The 19,083-nt window shown below is 34.5% G+C and overlaps 2 protein-coding genes and 1 long non-coding RNA gene across 3 annotated transcripts in view; all 3 read right to left on the bottom strand.

Annotated features, from left to right (window-relative positions):
* Positions 1–4,629: 4,629 nt before the first annotated feature.
* Positions 4,630–7,536, bottom strand: LOC123672854. Its single transcript, XM_045607172.1, has 3 exons — positions 7,345–7,536; positions 6,185–6,258; positions 4,630–4,955 (listed from the first exon to the last, which is right to left on the bottom strand). The coding sequence occupies exons 1-3, from the start codon at positions 7,365–7,367 to the stop codon at positions 4,630–4,632; spliced, it is 423 nt and encodes a 140-aa protein (XP_045463128.1). The 5' UTR covers positions 7,368–7,536.
* A 352-nt stretch (positions 7,537–7,888) lies between these two features.
* LOC123688844 lies at positions 7,889–10,329 on the bottom strand. Its single transcript, XR_006750119.1, has 5 exons — positions 10,180–10,329; positions 9,797–9,936; positions 8,676–8,852; positions 8,318–8,549; positions 7,889–8,045 (listed from the first exon to the last, which is right to left on the bottom strand). It is a non-coding gene; the product is annotated as an uncharacterized LOC123688844 (long non-coding RNA).
* Positions 10,330–10,468: 139 nt separating this feature from the next.
* Positions 10,469–19,083, bottom strand: part of LOC123688841 (protein diaphanous-like) — a 39,250-nt gene continuing 30,635 nt past the window's right edge. Inside the window, exons 4-6 of the mRNA XM_045627567.1 lie at positions 13,347–13,524; positions 10,863–11,039; positions 10,469–10,586 (exon numbers count right to left, since the gene is read on the bottom strand). Coding sequence (XP_045483523.1) covers positions 10,503–10,586; positions 10,863–11,039; positions 13,347–13,505 — 420 coding nt within the window. The 5' untranslated portion in view covers positions 13,506–13,524 and the 3' untranslated portion in view covers positions 10,469–10,502. The remainder of the gene's footprint in view (positions 10,587–10,862; positions 11,040–13,346; positions 13,525–19,083) is intronic.

Raw genomic sequence — 19,083 nt, forward strand, 5'->3', positions numbered from 1 at the left:
TAAAATAGGCTACCGGCAAAAATTATTTGCAGAATTCGAAAGAAACTATCCCGAACTCCAAGTTTCTGAGCAAAGAGTAGCCGACCAATACCGGGTCATATTGAGAAATAAACTTGTACCCGATGAGAGACTTAACACCATAAAAAATGAAGTCCAACTGAGGCTACAGAATAGAGACCTCACTAACAACGAAAGGACAATTGAAGAAAACTACGAATGTGCTGAAAACCAACAGAACATCAATGCACAAATGAACACTGAGGAACAAAACAACGCAGATGTGATAGCAATAAGTGATGCTCAACGACGGAAAATATATGCTGCACCCGTCGAAAATCCAGAAGAAGACCAAAGACAACTACTGGAGCGATTATCTGCCACAATGAATAGATGTGTTATAGATTTTGAGGGCACAGATCCATTGAGACGACCGATTCTACCAAGATTGAGGACATCCAAGAAACTATCTCATCTTCTGGTCATGACCAACAAGGAGATTATACCATAATAAGGAAATAGAAATACCATTGCACTCAATCATTTGCTATACATGGATGACCTGAAACTTATAACAGGCAACAAAAACCACTTGCAAATTATGGTCAAACTAGTGGAAAATTTTTCGAAAGACGTGGGGATGAAATTCCGTTTGGACAAGTGTCGTACGATTAGCGTAGTGCGTGGAAAAATCCAAGATGAACCGATAGCTTTCTCCAATGGAGTAATGGACAGGAGATAGAAGCAATGAAATCGGACAATCTTTATAAATACTTAGGAATGAAACAAAACCGACGAATAAACCATCAAAGAATGAAGGAAGACTTAACAACTGAGTTCATTAGGAGAATCAACAAAATTTTAAAAACAAACCTCAACAGCAAGAACATGACGAGAGCCATCAACACATATGCATGTTCAATTCTCACATACTCTTTCGGTATCATTCCATGGAGCAAAACAGATATGGAAAACCTGCAACGCAAAATGAGAACCTTGATGACGAAAGCACACAAGCACCATCCGAAAAGTAGCATTGAGAGGACGACACTGCCGAGGAATAAAGGAGGCAGAGGTCTGCTAGACATCATGGAACTTGCCAATGGTCAAATTGAATGCCTACGAACATACTTCAAAGACAAATCAGGCACGTCAGAGATCTACAAAGTACTGTGTGAAGCAGACGAATCAACACCTTTGCAACTGCACAAGGAGCAATTGTCATACAACCACCAGACAATCCAAGAAAAAATGCAAAGATGGAGAGAAAAGCCCCTACATGGACGACATTTCAACGAGGTGAACCAGGATCATGTCGACATTGAAGCGTCGAACTATTGGCTCACATCAGGTGCGATGTATCCAGAAACGGAAGGATTTCTTTTAGCCATCCAAGATCAAGTGATCTCAACAAGAAATTACTGCAAGCATATCATAAAGGATCGAACTATTACTGACGATCGATGCCGTTATGGGTGTCCAACGAATGAGACAATCCAACATATCACGGGAGGATGTCAAATGTTTGCAGGAAATGAATATAAAGAGAGACACGATGCAGTAGGAAAGATTCTACACCAAGAAATGGCAACTAAATTAACACTAATTCATTCTGAAAAAGTGCCATACTACAAATACCGACCGGAAACCATCCTGGAAAACGAACGCTATAAACTGTACTGGGATCGTACAGTTTTGACTGATAAAACAGTCCCTCACAACAGGCCAGATATATTGCTAGTTGATAAACATCAAAAGGCAGCAATACTCATCGACGTAGCAATACCCAATAACAACAACATGCGTCAAAAAGAGGTCGAAAAAATTTCAAAATATAGGGACCTCGAATTTCAGATAAAGCGCCAGTGGGGAATGATATCAACGAGAACTATTCCAATTATCATCTCAACAACAGGAATAGTACCCAAAAATCTCAAGAGAAATATCAAGGAACTAGGTCTTAGTGAGTATATATGTAATATAATGCAAAAAGCTGTTCTTTTAGGTACTGCAAGGACGGTGAGAAAATTCCTAGGAAGCGAAGGACAGGTCCAAGGATCACGTGTGAGAGGACCAGAAGTTCGACGAGAACCAGGGGGACCACAACGACCGGACACGACCGAGCTCTGCCCTTCTGATATTTTAAATATCTGGGATTGAGTGAATGTTCCTCTTAGCGAGGAGTGAGAAGCCGACGGCGAGGAGAAATCCTACGCGTATAGGCAAAAGTCGGATCATATTGATACTCCTTTTAATCTTGAAATGAATAAACCACTTTTACAAGATTTAATTTAGAATTGGTTACTGATAAATGCCGTTTTCATGTTAAAGTCGGCAAATTTTTGCATACAAAATTTGTTTTTTGCTGAAAGCAAACTTTTTATCAGGATACCAGAATGAACATAAAGAAATTCCAATAAAAATGCTACTCACTTTTTCTCTTCATTTTCTGGTTTCAGCTTAGTAACCGGGAAAAACTTTTCATCCAACTCTCTCAATATTTCGTCATTGGCAAACTTCTCCTCTTCCACATTGATCCAAAACGACTTCTCGATCATTTTTCGAGGAGGGATCTGAAAAATAACATCATATCGTTAAAACTCCATGTTTACACATATGAAGTATTTCGAGTTCACGGTAAGCATAGTATTCTACTGAAGTTGTATCAACCACACTCTAATCCACAGAATCTTTACAACCCTTTAAAGACATTTTCTGAAAGTGAAATTTTAAACGCTTGTAACAATTCTGTAGATTACAGTGTGGTTACTTCAATTTCAGTAGTATACACATACGAAGGAAATAAAAAAACGTACTGTTATCCAATTCGCTTTTTTCAGCGGTACTGGTGTATTCCACTTTTTCTTTGGCTTAAGACCATACGGAATGTTTTGACTCTCATTTGGCCAGCTTGGTGGTGCAGGAGGTACTGAGTTGTCATTCGCGTCCTCCAATGGTCTCTCATTTTCTTTCCCAACACTTTTTCGCTACTTGCTGATTTTAATGTGTTAAGTTTAGCTTCTATTTCCACTTTAGCTTGTAGAGCCTCTCCCAGTTGTCTTTGGAGCTCTTTAACTCTGGCACTATCATCCTGATTAGATTTCTCTGAAATGAAGTAGAGGAAAAATTGAGTTACAATAATGAAGAGGAGAGATTATAAAGAGTGTAGTTAGTGTCCTTGAATTCTTTGAGCTTTTCCATTTGTTCTGCACTGGGTAAATACTAAAAAACATAATGAAAATATGAAGAAGGAAAAAGCATAAAATAAAACTTATTTTACCGTATTCCAATTAAAAACAAAAAAAAAATGATAAAGCACTGACTTGGCGATAGGAGTTTTCCATTAGTGACAACAAATATAACCCAAAATGAAGCAGCTATAAAAAGTTTAAGGACAGAAAGGCGCCTGGGGCAGATAAAATGAATAATAAACTTCTCAAATATGGCGGAATGGAACTAGTGAAGGAGCTGACAAATCTCTTCGAGGTAACAACGCCAAAGGGAAAAATACCTCAATCTTGGAAATTGAGCATCACTACTACTCATTTATAGGATAGTGCGCTTGAGGCTTTTGTTTTCATATAAAGGATATGCGCTCAGCATTTGCAAATGTAAACCTCTGCTCAGCTCAGCAGTTGAGCTGAGTTTTCATTTTGCAGTGTGTAGAATCAAAATATTCAGAAAAAAATATCCAGAGTTTTTTTCGAAAACTATAATAGCTATTCCCATTAACTTCGATTCAAAATTGGTTGGCATTAAAACGTAAACTCTAGGAATTTTAATAGGAAGTGATTTTTTGCCTTGAATGACTCCAAAGGTCAATTTTTCGAAATAATGAAAACACTATTATATTCGCCGCATTTTATTCTATTGTCTTTCAAGGAAAAACTGTAATTCCTCTATATCAGATATCAAAATGCGCACCAAGGAGTCACATCCAAAAATGCAACATATTTCAAAGCTTCTAATCATATTGATACTCCTTTTAATCTTGAAATGAATAAACCACTTTTACAAGATTTAATTTAGAATTGGTTACTGATAAATGCCGTTTTCATGTTAAAGTCGGCAAATTTTTGCATACAAAATTTGTTTTTTGCTGAAAGCAAACTTTTTATCAGGATACCAGAATGAACATAAAGAAATTCCAATAAAAATGCTACTCACTTTTTCTCTTCATTTTCTGGTTTCAGCTCAGTAACCGGGAAAAACTTTTCATCCAACTCTCTCAATATTTCGTCATTGGCAAACTTCTCCTCTTCCACATTGATCCAAAACGACTTCTCGATCATTTTTCGAGGAGGGATCTGAAAAATAACATCATATCGTTAAAACTCCATGTTTACACATATGAAGTATTTCGAGTTCACGGTAAGCATAGTATTCTACTGAAGTTGTATCAACCACACTCTAATCCACAGAATCTTTACAACCCTTTAAAGACATTTTCTGAAAGTGAAATTTTAAACGCTTGTAACAATTCTGTAGATTACAGTGTGGTTACTTCAATTTCAGTAGTATACACATACGAAGGAAATAAAAAAACGTACTGTTATCCAATTCGCTTTTTTCAGCGGTACTGGTGTATTCCACTTTTTCTTTGGCTTAAGACCATACGGAATGTTTTGACTCTCATTTGGCCAGCTTGGTGGTAAGGGCACTGCTGAAGCCATTCCTATAGCCAAAGGTGGAATGCCATCCATAGGGGGAGGTACTAGTATGGGAAGCGGAGGTGGTGAAGGTATGCTTGATGATTCCTGCGCATTGGAGGTGCAGGAGGTACTGAGTTGTCATTCGCGTCCTCCAATGGTCTCTCATTTTCTTTCCCAACACTTTTTCGCTACTTGCTGATTTTAATGTGTTAAGTTTAGCTTCTATTTCCACTTTAGCTTGTAGAGCCTCTCCCAGTTGTCTTTGGAGCTCTTTAACTCTGGCACTATCATCCTGATTAGATTTCTCTGAAATGAAGTAGAGGAAAAATTGAGTTACAATAATGAAGAGGAGAGATTATAAAGAGTGTAGTTAGTGACTTCATAAAGCAAAATTAATCAGAACAGATTCAATTCATATCTGTGTTTGATGAAAGGATCTGTGTTAAATTCCCGAGAACAAATCCTAAACCATTGAAACCAATTATTTATATTTCGAGTTCAAGTTATTTGAAGAAATAAGCTCGACCTGGTGTATTCTGAACTATTTCTGTATCAATGAGAATAAGGGCCTGTTTTACCATTTGCTTTTAAAGTTCCCAATATTTAGCCAGTGGTTGTTAAAGAACTAACTAACCCGTCTCTTTTTATACGTAGAATTGACTGAAGAAGTAAAAATTGTGGGTAACATTTGTTGTAATTTAAAAAACTTGAGTTTTGACGAATTTGAGTTGTCCAAGTTTATGATCTCATAAACACCCTGTTCATTTTTGGTCCAAACCGCAAACAGTGTTAAAGTACAACGTATTGGCAGATTAAAAAAAAATTTTTCTTGAAAAAAATTCTGCTTAAATATTCGAAAAAAATTAAGTCCTCGTCGCAACCATTCTTTTCATGAGAATCTCATTAACTTAAGAACTATATCCAACTTATGTCAAATTGCTGAAATTGTCACCAAATAAGCTCTATTTTATCATGCAATAAATACGATCTGAAATAAGGAAGTGGTAGACTGTTTTCGTATAACCAGATGTTGCAGAGATCTGAAAATATTTAAGGCAGAAAGATCATTGTCTCAACCTCAATATGCAAATTTTTAGCACAAAATTATGATTAGTAAACGTCTAAGGCTAATAGGTGAATCACCCTATATGTTCTCAATTTCCTGATTATGTGTCTCCAAGTTTCCGAAATATTTGTTTTTCTCAATTTGAATTCCTCATTTTTGTAATTTCAAATGAAAATTATTAAGCTTCTGAATAAGGAGGAATAATGTCATATAGCAACCAATTATTGTACCCAATTTTATTCATATACTCCCGATAATTTTCGAGGAAAGCGCTAGATTGCGAATAGACGAATTTTTCAGTAGATTAAATAAGTTAAATATGGAAATTTCAGAGGGGATTGAATTCTTTTCCTGAAAGATTCGAAAGGTTTATCATTGAAAATGATAATCTTTCAAGGGAAAGAGAGAGTATTTAGTATTTTGTAATACAGGGTACAGACTGCAACGTATATTGGAAAAAGATTCTTACCTTTCAGTTTTTGGATTAAGTCAAGATCGAGCCCAGAGTTCTTCAGTAATTTGATTATCCTCGAATGGGTAGGTCTGTGAAATAAAGAATTGTTGGAATATGGTAGGACAATTTTCAAAGAAAACAGTGGTGGCTTGCGCAGTGGAAACCCAAAACACCGACGAAAAAATCAAAAAAGGTCACAAAATAATTTGGAATGACCGCGAAGTGAAGTTGATCGAGATATCATCTGAACATGTCCATCATATAATTCATGAATATTTGTACATGAGAAAGCTGTGTGCAAAATGGGTGCCACGTGAGCTCACAATCGATCAAAAGCAACAACGTGTTAATGATTCTGAGCAATGTTTAAAACTGTTTAAATGTAATAAACCTGAATTTTGAGTGTACTGCACACGATGGCAAGGTTATGGCATCAGTATTCTGGAATGCGCAAGGTATAATATTCATTGATTACTTCCAAAAGGGCCAGAACATCAAAAGCGATCATTATATAGCATTATTGGATCGTTTAAAGGATGAAATCGTTAAAAAACGGCCCCATTCGAAGAAAAAATGAGGCTGTCATAAATCAATGAAAACAATTGCAAATTGCATGAATTGGACTTCGAATTGCTTCTGCATCCACATTCGTCAGATCTGCCCCCAAGCGACTTTTTTCTATTCTCAGACCTCAAAAGAATGCTCGCTGAAAAGAAATTTAGTGCCAATGAAGAAGTAATCGCTGACTCGGAGGCCTATTTTGAAGCGAAAGACAAATCGTACTACAAAAATGGTATCGCTATATAGCCCTCGAAGGCAACTATGTTGAATAATAAAATCGAATTTTGCAAAAAAATTTTGTGTTACTATGGTTTGTTAAGTAATGCGTGCAGTTCAATTCAACGGGTTAGAGTTTTTCTCAACCCTTTTAGGATTTTCATCATATTATCATCAATTGAGTCTTAGTAATAAAAAAATTTATAATGATTATTATATGTCACAGACAGAGTGAAGTTCTTTAGATAAACTTTGTCCATAAACTTGAAAATTGAAATATTAATATTAAAAATTTTTTTCTCAAATGTGCCTCACCATCTTATAATGTTACTAGCCGCCACTGATAAAAATATTAATGGTTTGTAGATTTGATACAAAGTTCTTAACGTTTTAGTTACCTAGCAATCTCATCAGACAGCATTCGCTGTCGGAAAAGCAGAATGCAATATTCCGGAGATGACGAATCAAGTTCCAAATTTTGCAATGTTTCTTCAGCCTCCACTGCCTTTTCAAAATTTGAAGCGAATTCTGCAAATTCTGCTCCTCCTATTAAACCTCCTTTTTCGCATTTCACATCCACTGGAATGAGTTGAATCAATATTTCATAAATGTGAAATTAAATTATTCAAGAAATATTTCACAGAATCACTAATTTGGAACTCTCTTCTTCGATCAAAAGCTCTTCGTATACCACTGTCAGACCACAATTTTGCTATGGACGGAGTGTAACTTAGAAGAAGTTTTGCATCTAAATGCAATACTTTGTTGAAAAGAAGTAACTCTTTTCCAGCACAAGAGTTCGTAGGGTCACCCCAAGGAATGTCTAATTTAGCCCTGGCATCCACTAAACTTTGCATCCCTCGGACAACATTTTCGTATATGACCTGTTGGAACTCCTTGAGATATTCATGGTCGAACTTCATCCCATGAATAATCCTCATTTGTTTGAGAAATGTGGATTTTCAACTCTCTCCAGCTCCTAGCAAAAGGAGCTTCACCTGTCTCTTAAGTGTTTGCTTGTCTTTTTCCAACATTTCCAATGCTACCGTTTAACTGTTTCAGAGATTTATTTATGGTATTCAATGAGACTCGACATGCTCTGAAAATTATGAACTTTTTTAGTTATTGCACTGAAAGAATATCTCTTATAACATATTTATAATGAATTTTGAAATGGATTCACTACTTCTACTTTATATTTGTATGATACATATATTTATAATGCTTATACTAATTATTATTATTTAGATTTCCACCCTAAAGAAATTTATATATTTTATCGTAGTTTCTATGAATTTTCAAATGGTTATTGAAATTGATTTCTAATTATGTTCTCCATTAGTATAATATACTTAATTTTTCATTACTCACTCATCAATATGGGGCATTTCTTCATAGTAGTTTACCAGATGTTGATGAGAGTGATCGATCGTTTTCATTAGCGAAAATGATTTATTAGAAAATTAATTTCGAAACCAAACGCTCGTTCATTCCGGCTACCACTATTCATGTAGTTTCCTAATAGCAGTATCAGTTCTAGAATTTCTGCTAATTTCGTTCTATTTTTAACCTCGTTAGAAGCATCTATAACTACTTGAATACTCTAAAAATAAATTAAAATTGTAAGATCGAAACAGAACAAAAATATTTGTCAATGAATTCGGAAGGATATAATAATACCATTCTGAATTCTTTCAGTTTTGAACTCGTTTTTCAACTCTTTACTTACAGGTTTCATGTCACTTTTGATCTCATGGTAAAAGTGAATAAATTGCAAAGATTTCAACCTGGGCAGTGGCCTTTCTATCTCTGATATTTTCAAACAGAATTGTTCCGCCTCTGTTAATTCTTCATAAGAGTCCTTGAATTCTTTGAGCTTTTCCATTTGTTCTGCACTGGGTAAATACTAAAAAACATAATGAAAATATGAAGAAGGAAAAAGCATAAAATAAAACTTATTTTACCGTATTTCAATAAACAATAAAAAAAAATGATAAAGCACCGACTTGGCGATAGGAGTTTTCCATTAGTGACAACAAATATAACCCAAAATGAAGCAGCTATAAAAAGTTGAAGGACAGAAAGGAGCCTGGGGCAGATAAAATGAATAATAAACTACTCAAATATGGCGGAATGGAACTAGTGAAGGAGCTGACAAATCTGTTCTAGGTAACAACGCCAAAGGGAAAAATACCTCAATCTTGGAAATTGAGCATCACTACTACTCATTTATAGGATAGTGCGCTTGAGGCTTTTGTTTTCATATAAAGGATATGCGCTCAGCATTTGCAAATGTAAACCTCTGCTCAGCTCAGCGGTTGAGCTGAGTTTTCATTTTGCAGTGTGTAGAATCAAAATATTCGGAAAAAAATATCCAGAGTTTTTTTCGAAAACTATAATAGCTATTCCCATTAACTTCGATTTAAAATTGGTTGGCATTAAAACGTAAACTCTAGGAATTTCAATAGGAAGTGATTTTTTGCCTTGAATGACTCCAAAGGTCAATTTTTCGAAATAATGAAAACACTATTATATTCGCCGCATTTTATTCTATTGTCTTTCAAGGAAAAACTGTAATTCCTCTATATCAGATATCAAAATGCGCACCAAGGAGTCACATCCAAAAATGCAACATATTTCAAAGCTTCTAATCATATTGATACTCCTTTTAATCTTGAAATGAATAAACCACTTTTACAAGATTTAATTTAGAATTGGTTACTGATAAATGCCGTTTTCATGTTAAAGTCGGCAAATTTTTGCATACAAAATTTGTTTTTTGCTGAAAGCAAACTTTTTATCAGGATACCAGAATGAACATAAAGAAATTCCAATAAAAATGCTACTCACTTTTTCTCTTCATTTTCTGGTTTCAGCTTAGTAACCGGGAAAAACTTTTCATCCAACTCTCTCAATATTTCGTCATTGGCAAACTTCTCCTCTTCCACATTGATCCAAAACGACTTCTCGATCATTTTTCGAGGAGGGATCTGAAAAATAACATCATATCGTTAAAACTCCATGTTTACACATATGAAGTATTTCGAGTTCACGGTAAGCATAGTATTCTACTGAAGTTGTATCAACCACACTCTAATCCACAGAATCTTTACAACTCTTCAAAGACATTTTCTGAAAGTGAAATTTTAAACGCTTGTAACAATTCTGTAGATTACAGTGTGGTTACTTCAATTTCAGTAGTATACACATACGAAGGAAATAAAAAAACGTACTGTTATCCAATTCGCTTTTTTCAGCGGTACTGGTGTATTCCACTTTTTCTTTGGCTTAAGACCATACGGAATGTTTTGACTCTCATTTGGCCAGCTTGGTGGTAAGGGCACTGCTGAAGCCATTCCTGGAGCCAAAGGTGGAATGCCATCCATAGGGTGAGGTACTAATATGGGAAGCGGAGGTGGTGAAGGTATGCTTGATGATTCCAGCATTGGAGGTGCAGGAGGTACTGAGTTGTCATTCGCGTCCTCCAATGGTCTCTCATTTTCTTTCTCCAACACTTTTTCGCTACTTGCTGATTTTAATGTGTTAAGTTTAGCTTCTATTTCCACTTTAGCTTGTAGAGCCTCTCCCAGTTGTCTTTGGAGCTCTTTAACTCTGGCACTATCATCCTGATTAGATTTCTCTGAAATGAAGTAGGGGAAAAATTGAAACGCTCGTTCATTCGGCTACCACTATTCATGTAGTTTCCTAATAGCAATATCAGTTCTAGAATTTCTGCTAATTTCGTGCTATTTTTAACCTCGTTAGAAGCATCTATAACTACTTGAATACTCTAAAAATAAATTAAAATTGTAAGATCGAAACAGAACAAAAATATTTGTCAATGAATTCGGAAGGATATAATAATACCATTCTGAATTCTCTCAGTTTTGAACTCGTTTTTCAACTCTTTACTTACAGGTTTCATGTCACTTTTGATCTCATGGTAGAAGTGAATAAATTGCAAAGATTTCAACCTGGGCAGTGGCCTTTCTATCTCTGATATTTTCAAACAGAATTGTTCCGCCTCTGTTAATTCTTCATAAGGGTCCTTGAATTCTTTAAGCTTTTCCATTTGTTCTGCACTGGGTAAATACTAAAACACATAATGAAAATATGAAGAAGGAAAAAGCATAAAATGAAACTTATTTTACCGTATTCCAATAAAAAAAAAATGATAAAGCACTGACTTGGCGATAGGAGTTTTCCATTAGTGACAACAAATATAACCCGAAATGAAGCAGCTATAAAAAGTTGAAGGACAGATAGGCGCCTGGGGCAGATAAAATGAATAATAAACTTCTCAAATATGGCGGAATGGAACTAGTGAAGGAGCTGACAAATCTCTTCGAGGTAACAACGCCAAAGGGAAAAATACCTCAATCTTGGAAATTGAGCATCACTACTACTCATTTATAGGATAGTGCGCTAATTTGTTCAAAGAAATTGTATTTCAGTGTGTAACTCAACTATATGTTCAGATTCTTGAGCAAGTTCTGCACCTTAGTTAGGATAATATATATTGAGTTATTGGGTATAGGTGACCAAATATATTCCAGTAAATTACTCTTCATTTCTATTCATTAATGACGACGTTTCGGCTATTGTTTGTAGAATGGCTACAAACAATAGCCGAAACGTCGTCATTAATGAATAGAAATGAAGAGTAATTTACTGGAATATATTTGGTCACCTATACCCAATAACTCAATATATATAACTCAACTATACATAATTGAGAACCAAAAGACGATCAACAGCATTTCTACAAATCCACTGATCAATTTTTTTGAGGCTCGCATATAAATCATCAATTCTGGGATCGCTGCAAGCCGTTCTATAGTGCGTAACAGGCCAATTGAAGTCCCCGGTCTACCGTACATTCATTTTTTTTTGGCAAAATTCTATTTTCTTATTCAGCATAGTTGCCTTCGAGGGCGATACAGGGATTTATAGCGATCTTCCATCTTTTCGATACTATTTTTGTAGTAGGTACGATTTGTCTTTCGCTTCAAAATAGACTTCAGTTTCGGCGATTACTTCTTCATTGGCGCTGAATTTCTTTCCAGCGAGCATTCGTTTGAGGTCTGAGAACAGAAAAAAGTCGCTGGGTGCCAGATCTGGCGAATACGGTGGATGCAGAAGCAATTCGAAGCTCAATTTAGCCTTTATTTTCATTGGTTTTTGACATGGCACATTGTCTTGATGAAACAGCACCTTTTTTTCTTCAAATGGGGTCGATTTTTTACGATTTCATCCTTTAAACGATCCAATAAAAATCGCTGTTGATGGTCTGGTCCTTTTGGAGGTAATCAATGAATATTATACCTTGCGTATACCATAATACTGATGCCATAACCTTGCCAGCTGACTGTTGTGTTTTTCCTCGCTTTGGATTCGGTTTATCGCGTGCAGTCCACTCAGTTAACTGTCAATTGGACTCCGGAGTGAAATGATGGAGCCATGTTTCATCCATTGTCAAATATTGACGCAAAAATTCAGATTTATTGCACTTAAACAGCTATAAACACTGCTCAGAATAATTAACACGTTGTTGCTTTTGATCGATTGTGAGCTCGCGCGGTACCTATTTTGCACACAGCTTTCTCATGAACAAATATTCGTGAATTATATGATGTACACGTTCGGATGATATCTTCACAATGTCTGCTATCTCGATCAACTTCACTTTACGATCATTCAAAATTATTTTGTGAACTTTTTTGATTTTTTCCTCGGTGACAGCCTGTTTTTGGTGTCTACTGCGTTCGCCGTCTTTGGTACTCATTTCACCACGTTTAAAGTTAGCAATGATGGTTGATTTTCTTGGTGCAGACCCCAGAAACTCTTCATCAAGCTAAGATTTTGCTTCAACTGTTTTTTTCCCTTCAAAAAGCAATATTTTATCAACATTATTTGTTTCCATCTTTTTTCAAATAACAAAAGTAGCTAAACTCACAACGCAATCTCTCACAAACTAATTGTCGGACTGCTGTATCATTTGAAAGTTGGTACTAACTAAAAACCATATGGATTTAATACTAGCACCGCCATCTGTGTGTCAGACCGGGGGCTTTTCAATTGGCCTAATATATCCTACAATTATCCGGATTACTGAAGACCGGACTATATTTCCAGTACATCAATTAAATTTAAATAACGAAGAATCAGTTTCGGTAACTCAGAATAAATTGAATTTTCAGTAATAAACTAGAAAAACAATACTGAGTGTAAGTTTCGAGGTGAGTATTTTATTGAAAATCGAAAGCTTGAAACATATCTGTTATTAGTAATTATTATTATATTTCTACATAAAATATGATTCTACTATGTTCCAATTTCTTATTCTATTCGAAATAAACTAGGTATAAAAAAGTAACAGATTCGGAATTCTGGCACTCACCTGTATAAGCTGATCCACGATTGTTCCAGTAAGAACCTTATCATCGCATCGCAGTATGAAGTTCTTAATTTCATCGTAATCAATGTGCTTCAGTGAACCTCTTAGAAGTATACTAAGATTCTGCGCTGTTCTCGGTTCTAATATCCTTACTTTTTTCATCCTCTTCAATGTTCCAGTACTATCAAACCGAAAAATAAGAGAATTAGTTAGAATTCTATTTATAATCTTTATATCATGATTAGGTCTTGCAAGATGCGATAAGTGATAATTCATTTGTATAAATTGATATTTGAACCTACTATTAGATATTGCCACGATAAAATGGTACCAGTAGGTATAAATTTGGGTGGAGAAGAATTCAATCAATAACTTGAAGTGCATTGAATAATCAAGAAAGTGTGTCTCAATAACAATGCAAAATTCAATAAGGCATGACCGCTTAGATCCCTTGTCCTCGAGAGCAATATGTTCGATGAGAAATGAAATCTCTGCAATTTATTATTATTGAGAACATGTGGCGGAAAAATTGGAATGCGGGGTTTTTCGTTTGAAAAACCAACTCAACCATTCAAAAACCATTCAATGCATGTGAGTAATGAGTACATACGTATTTTGAATACCTATCACGATTAGGTACCTACATATATTACTAGTTTTTAGAAATGGTATTTTCTTCATAGTCCACTGAAGATAAAGGAAGTTTTGCGATCACTTTTAGGAAGAAATAAATTGTAGGTGTGCGAATTACAATTTTTTCTTTCAAAATGCATTTCACACCAACAACTTGCATGTATGTGTATCAGTCTGGGACTTCAAATTCTTGCAACTGAACTTCTGGACCGGTTTCGTTATATATTCAGTTTGGGCCGTAAGCCCGTAAAAAGTTTCCAAACAAATTTCAGGCTTTTGTTTTCATATAACGGATATGCGCTCAGCATGTGCAAATGTAAACCTCAGCCCAGCTCAGCAGTTGAGCTGAGTTTCGTTTTGCAGTGTGTAGAATCAAAATATTCGATTCTATACTAGTTCTCCAGTTCTTAGGGCTGTCATTATAGCAGCATAAACACTGTGACTCAATAACTGTGCTGCTAACTTCACGTTCATTTTTTGGAAACAGTTAGGATTGAGATGTTTATCCGTCAATTTCAATAAAGATTTTCCCGTACTACTCTTTTTATCGATATCATATACTTTTTTTATATCAGAAAAGCATATGTACTGTCCATTTAACATAAAATTATTATGCAAAAAATTGTTACGGATAGATTTCAACAGGTGAGGAGTATCGAAAAATGCATAATATTTTTTTCCTTCCAAGAAAAAATATGGTTTCGCCTTTTCGACTCCCAAATTTCTAAACAGTTTCTGATTAGTACTTGATAAATCACAAACTATGCCTATAGTTGAATGTTTTTTCAAAGCCTCCGTAACGATGAGCAACAACGATGCATGAGACACCCCATTATCAGATACAAAATATCGTCGTTATTTCCTCTAATTTGAAAAAACATGATCAGTCAAAACTCACAACTATAAACATAGTTTTATTAAGTACCTACTAATCAGAAACTTTTTAGAAATTAGGGGAGCGATCTGATAGTTTTTCTATTCTTATTCTACACCACTGCCTTTTGTTCGAGAAAATTATTACATTTCTAAAGTTTTACTAAAAAAGGGTTCTTTTTTATTGCGCATCTGAAATAGCTTCTGGATATTTCAAGTATTAGTTTTTTTTTCAATTATTCAATCAGTTTGTTGATTCCTCAGAGGAATGGAAAATATACGAGAAACAATTTCATTTCACAATTTCTTTCTCATCCTTCTCAAGAAATATAAGAATGGGCAAAAACTGCAGAACCATGATTTCTGGTTTTAACCTTATTCTTATAAAACAAGAAAGGAGAAAATAAGATATTTACCCAAGTACATGTTAAATTCTATAGAAAAACTACCGCTCAATTGAGAGTGAGCAAAATAGGTACCAAATGGTATTTTATGATCCGGTTGGCTGGTCCTGAAGGCACCCCCGTTAAGCTAGCAGAACCACTTTCGAATTTTCGATTTTTTTTTTGCCATAATTTTAGGCTAATTTATTACCCTATTCAAAAATTTTTTGCTCCTTAATTGTCGGAGAAATCGCGGGTTCTGCTAGCTTAACGTTAAGCTAGCAGAACCACCAAGCTAATCGATATCTTATGGAAAATCTGATTACACCATAATTTTAGGCTCTATTTAGGCTCACGTTTGAACCCATTAACAAATTTCTGAATATACGTTTTTTTAAGAAAACCCTGGGTTCTGCTAGCTTTACGGTTGAGCTAGCAGAACCCAATCGTAAATGAAGACCTCAGAATAATTTGAATATCATAATAATTTTAGGCTCTATTCAAGCTAATTAATTACCCTATTCCGAAATTTTTTGCTCTCCAAATTACCGAGAACTCGTGAGAACTTCTACTGCATTCATCCGATTCCGTCAGTACGTGAAAAATGCAAATCTCATATGAATATGGAAAAAATTATTACTGCATAATTTTAGGCTCTATTCAAACTAATTAATTACCCTATTCCGAAATTTTTTGCTCTCCAAATTACCGAGAACTCGTGAGAACTTCTACTGCATTCATCCAATTCCGTCAGTATGTGAAAAATGCAAATCTCATATGAAAATGGAAAAAATTATTACGGCATAATTTTAGGCTCTATTCAAACTAATTACCCCTTTGATTAACCAATGAAAATTAATTTTTTCCCTTCAATTATCTATATCATTTTACGATATTTAATTGATCGTAAGCAACTTATTTACGTTCAATTAAATATCGTCAAATTTTATAGATAATTGAAGGGAAAAAATTAATTTTCATTGGTTAATCAAAGGGGTAAATTTCAAATATCTTTTATATCCAAAAGCACCTACAGCTAATTGACGGAAAAATTTCAATTTTATTTAGCCAGTACTGGGAATTAACATTATACAGGGTGTTTCCTAAACATGCGGCAAAAATTCAGGGGGTTGTTCCTTGGACTATTCTAAGAATATTTTGTCCTTTGATGATTTTTGAAAAACCTATTTGTTTCGAAGATATAGGGGAAACAAAATTTCAGATAATAACATTTTATTATGAAAAATTACATGAAAATTCAACTCAACCTACAAAAACTGTTGAAAATGACCACCTCTAGCCAGCATACAAGCATCCAATCTTCTCCTCATTGACTGCCGAACCCTTTCAAAAACACCAGGATCATTTCTTATTAAGTTACACCCAGCAATGATCCGATTTCGCAAGTCTTCCACATTTTCTACTGGAGTGGTATAAACTAATGATTTTAGATGGCCCCATAGCCATTGTTAAATAAATTTAAAAATAAATTGTACCTACTTAGTAAACACAGTGCGGTACGCATTTTTATTTAAACTATTATTAATTTTAAAAATATGAAAAATGTTGTTCGCCCTGTATCTTCGAAACAAAGAGGTTTTTCAAAAATCATCCAAGGACAAAACATGCTTAAAATAGTCCAAGGAACAACCCCCTGAATTTTTGCCGCATGTTTAGGAAACACCCTGTATATTTCATCATATTTTTGGCATATTATGAGTAATATTTCGTCATTGGAGCACCGTTGGGCGAATAATAATATTTTATGGATTTCTATAAGTCAAAAACTATTTTTTTGAGCGAAATTTGCCTCCGTCTGGAATCTGCTTAGTAGGCTCCAGCCTACAAGGCTGGTTAATCCTTCACTGGTTAAATTTGAAGAGATATGGTATCTACATGCTAAAATACCAAACCCTTATCTAAGAAATGAAGCAAACAATATTATGCATACCATAAGTTCTATTATACAAGACAGGCACTGCACTAAACGAATAATAGTATATAACATTACTAGCAAGGTAAGAGGGTTTTTACTGGCGAACGGAGGATATAATTGACGAGCCGCAGGCGAGTCAGTTACCTCCTTGAGCCAGTAAAACCCGTTACCTTGCGTGTATTGTTTTATATTTTATTTGTTTCTCATTTGTAAAAAGGTTAGATAAATTCCAAAAAAATCCCAATAATTTGTCTCAAATGTCGTAAGCTATCATAGACATATATTTATATAAGTCTATGTAAGCTATGGAAGCGTTGTCATGAACATGTCTGTTTATTTTTCTTTACATTTGTTTTGGCGAAAGCGAGAATGAATGTATCAAAAGAAATTATTGAGGCAGCCAGTAGTGTAGCTTCAAGTTCATTACCTGCAAAATCAGCTTCAAGGTACGAGCGAGAATACGACGACTTCAAAAAGTGGCAAAACAAAAATAGTGTGATTGGGGTAACTGAAGATGTTTTGTTGGTCTACTTGAATCAACTATCAGCTAGATTCAGCCCTAATACTTTATGGGCAAAATGGTCTATGCTGAAAAGCTGCTTGGAAATGAAAGAAAATGCCCCTGTTCGCAGGTTTGTTTTCCTTAAAAAATTCATTGAAAAATATGACGTTTAGTTGTCATTTGCAGATTTCAAAAGATAATAGCGTTTCTGAAACGAAAAAATGAGCGTTATACGCCAAAAAAGGCCAAGGTATGTTGTCGATGTGACGAAATTCTCTCCTTAAACATGAATGATGTAGAAGATATGGAAAAATACGTTATATGACGATAAAACAAAATTTTCTAATGTAAATAATACTACTAACTTGTAAAAATTTTGCAAGTTAACTGTCAGTTTTACAAGTTAGTGACTTGATAAAATAAACTTTCTTGATTAATATTGTGTTTTTGGAAACTGACGTTTACAAATGAGAAACAAATAAACAATATTAGCAAGTGATAGTAAGATACTGGTATTGAGTTTGGGAACATGCATTTTCATAATTAAATATTTCGAAAAAATCTTTCGATGAATGAATACATTTGGTAATTCCGATATTTTTTCTCTCGATACTCAACTATGATGAAAATGTATTGGGTGTCCCAAATTCGTGGTCTAGTGTCAGAATCCCTTTGAGCTATAGAAAAAATAATGAATGGCACATTTTCTGGCTCGATTTTTGGCAGAATTCATTTGGTGAAATCGATACCTTATAATTGCAACTACTTTCAAGCTATAAAAGATAACTGGAAAATGACATAAAATGAAAAGTTCTCATAACTTCTTTGTTACTGGTACTATAATCATGAAACAGACATTTTATTCCGAGAATCCATTTGCTTTTTTTTGCAATTAGTTTCAAAGTTATAATACAAACTTTTCAAAAATGTAAATTATAAAAATTTCAGTAACAAATAAAATCGCTGTTTTCCTCTCCAAAAATATATAACATGATATATAAATTTCTTATTAATTTATAAAAATAATAAAAAGTTTCAGTTTCACACGGCACATCAACCAAATGCCTATCTATGTTAATCTGTGAACTTTAGATAATATAAAATATTCAGTTGCCACCAAGGTCTCCGGATTTAACACAAGTTTGTAATATAATTTCAAAACTAATTTCAATAAAAACAAATGATTACACCAATGGAGTCTACTGAAAAAAGTGCGTTTAGAACCAACAATAAAGAAGTTATGAGAACTCATTCATGCCATTTTCTAATTTTCTTTTATAACTTGAAAAAAGTTGAAACTATAAGGTATCGGTTTTTACCATATTAATTTTCTTAAAAATCAAGCCCGAAAATGTGACACTCATTTTTTTTAGGTCGGAGATATTTTAAGATCTCTCTCTCTCTCTTAAGATA

The sequence above is a fragment of the Harmonia axyridis genome, chromosome 1, assembly GCF_914767665.1.
Source record: "Harmonia axyridis chromosome 1, icHarAxyr1.1, whole genome shotgun sequence".
Taxonomy (NCBI): Eukaryota; Metazoa; Arthropoda; class Insecta; order Coleoptera; family Coccinellidae; genus Harmonia; species Harmonia axyridis.

Bases quoted from the DNA above. Each gene is read 5' to 3' on its own strand.
- LOC123672854 (XM_045607172.1), bottom strand. From the start codon at position 7,367: ATGCTGTCTGATGAGATTGCTAG. The intron at 6,259-7,344 runs GTAACTAAAACG...TTTATTTCACAG, and splicing joins CTGTCTGATGAGATTGCTAG to ACCTACCCATTCGAGGATAA. The intron at 4,956-6,184 runs GTAAGAATCTTT...ACTTCATTTCAG, and splicing joins CTTAATCCAAAAACTGAAAG to AGAAATCTAATCAGGATGAT.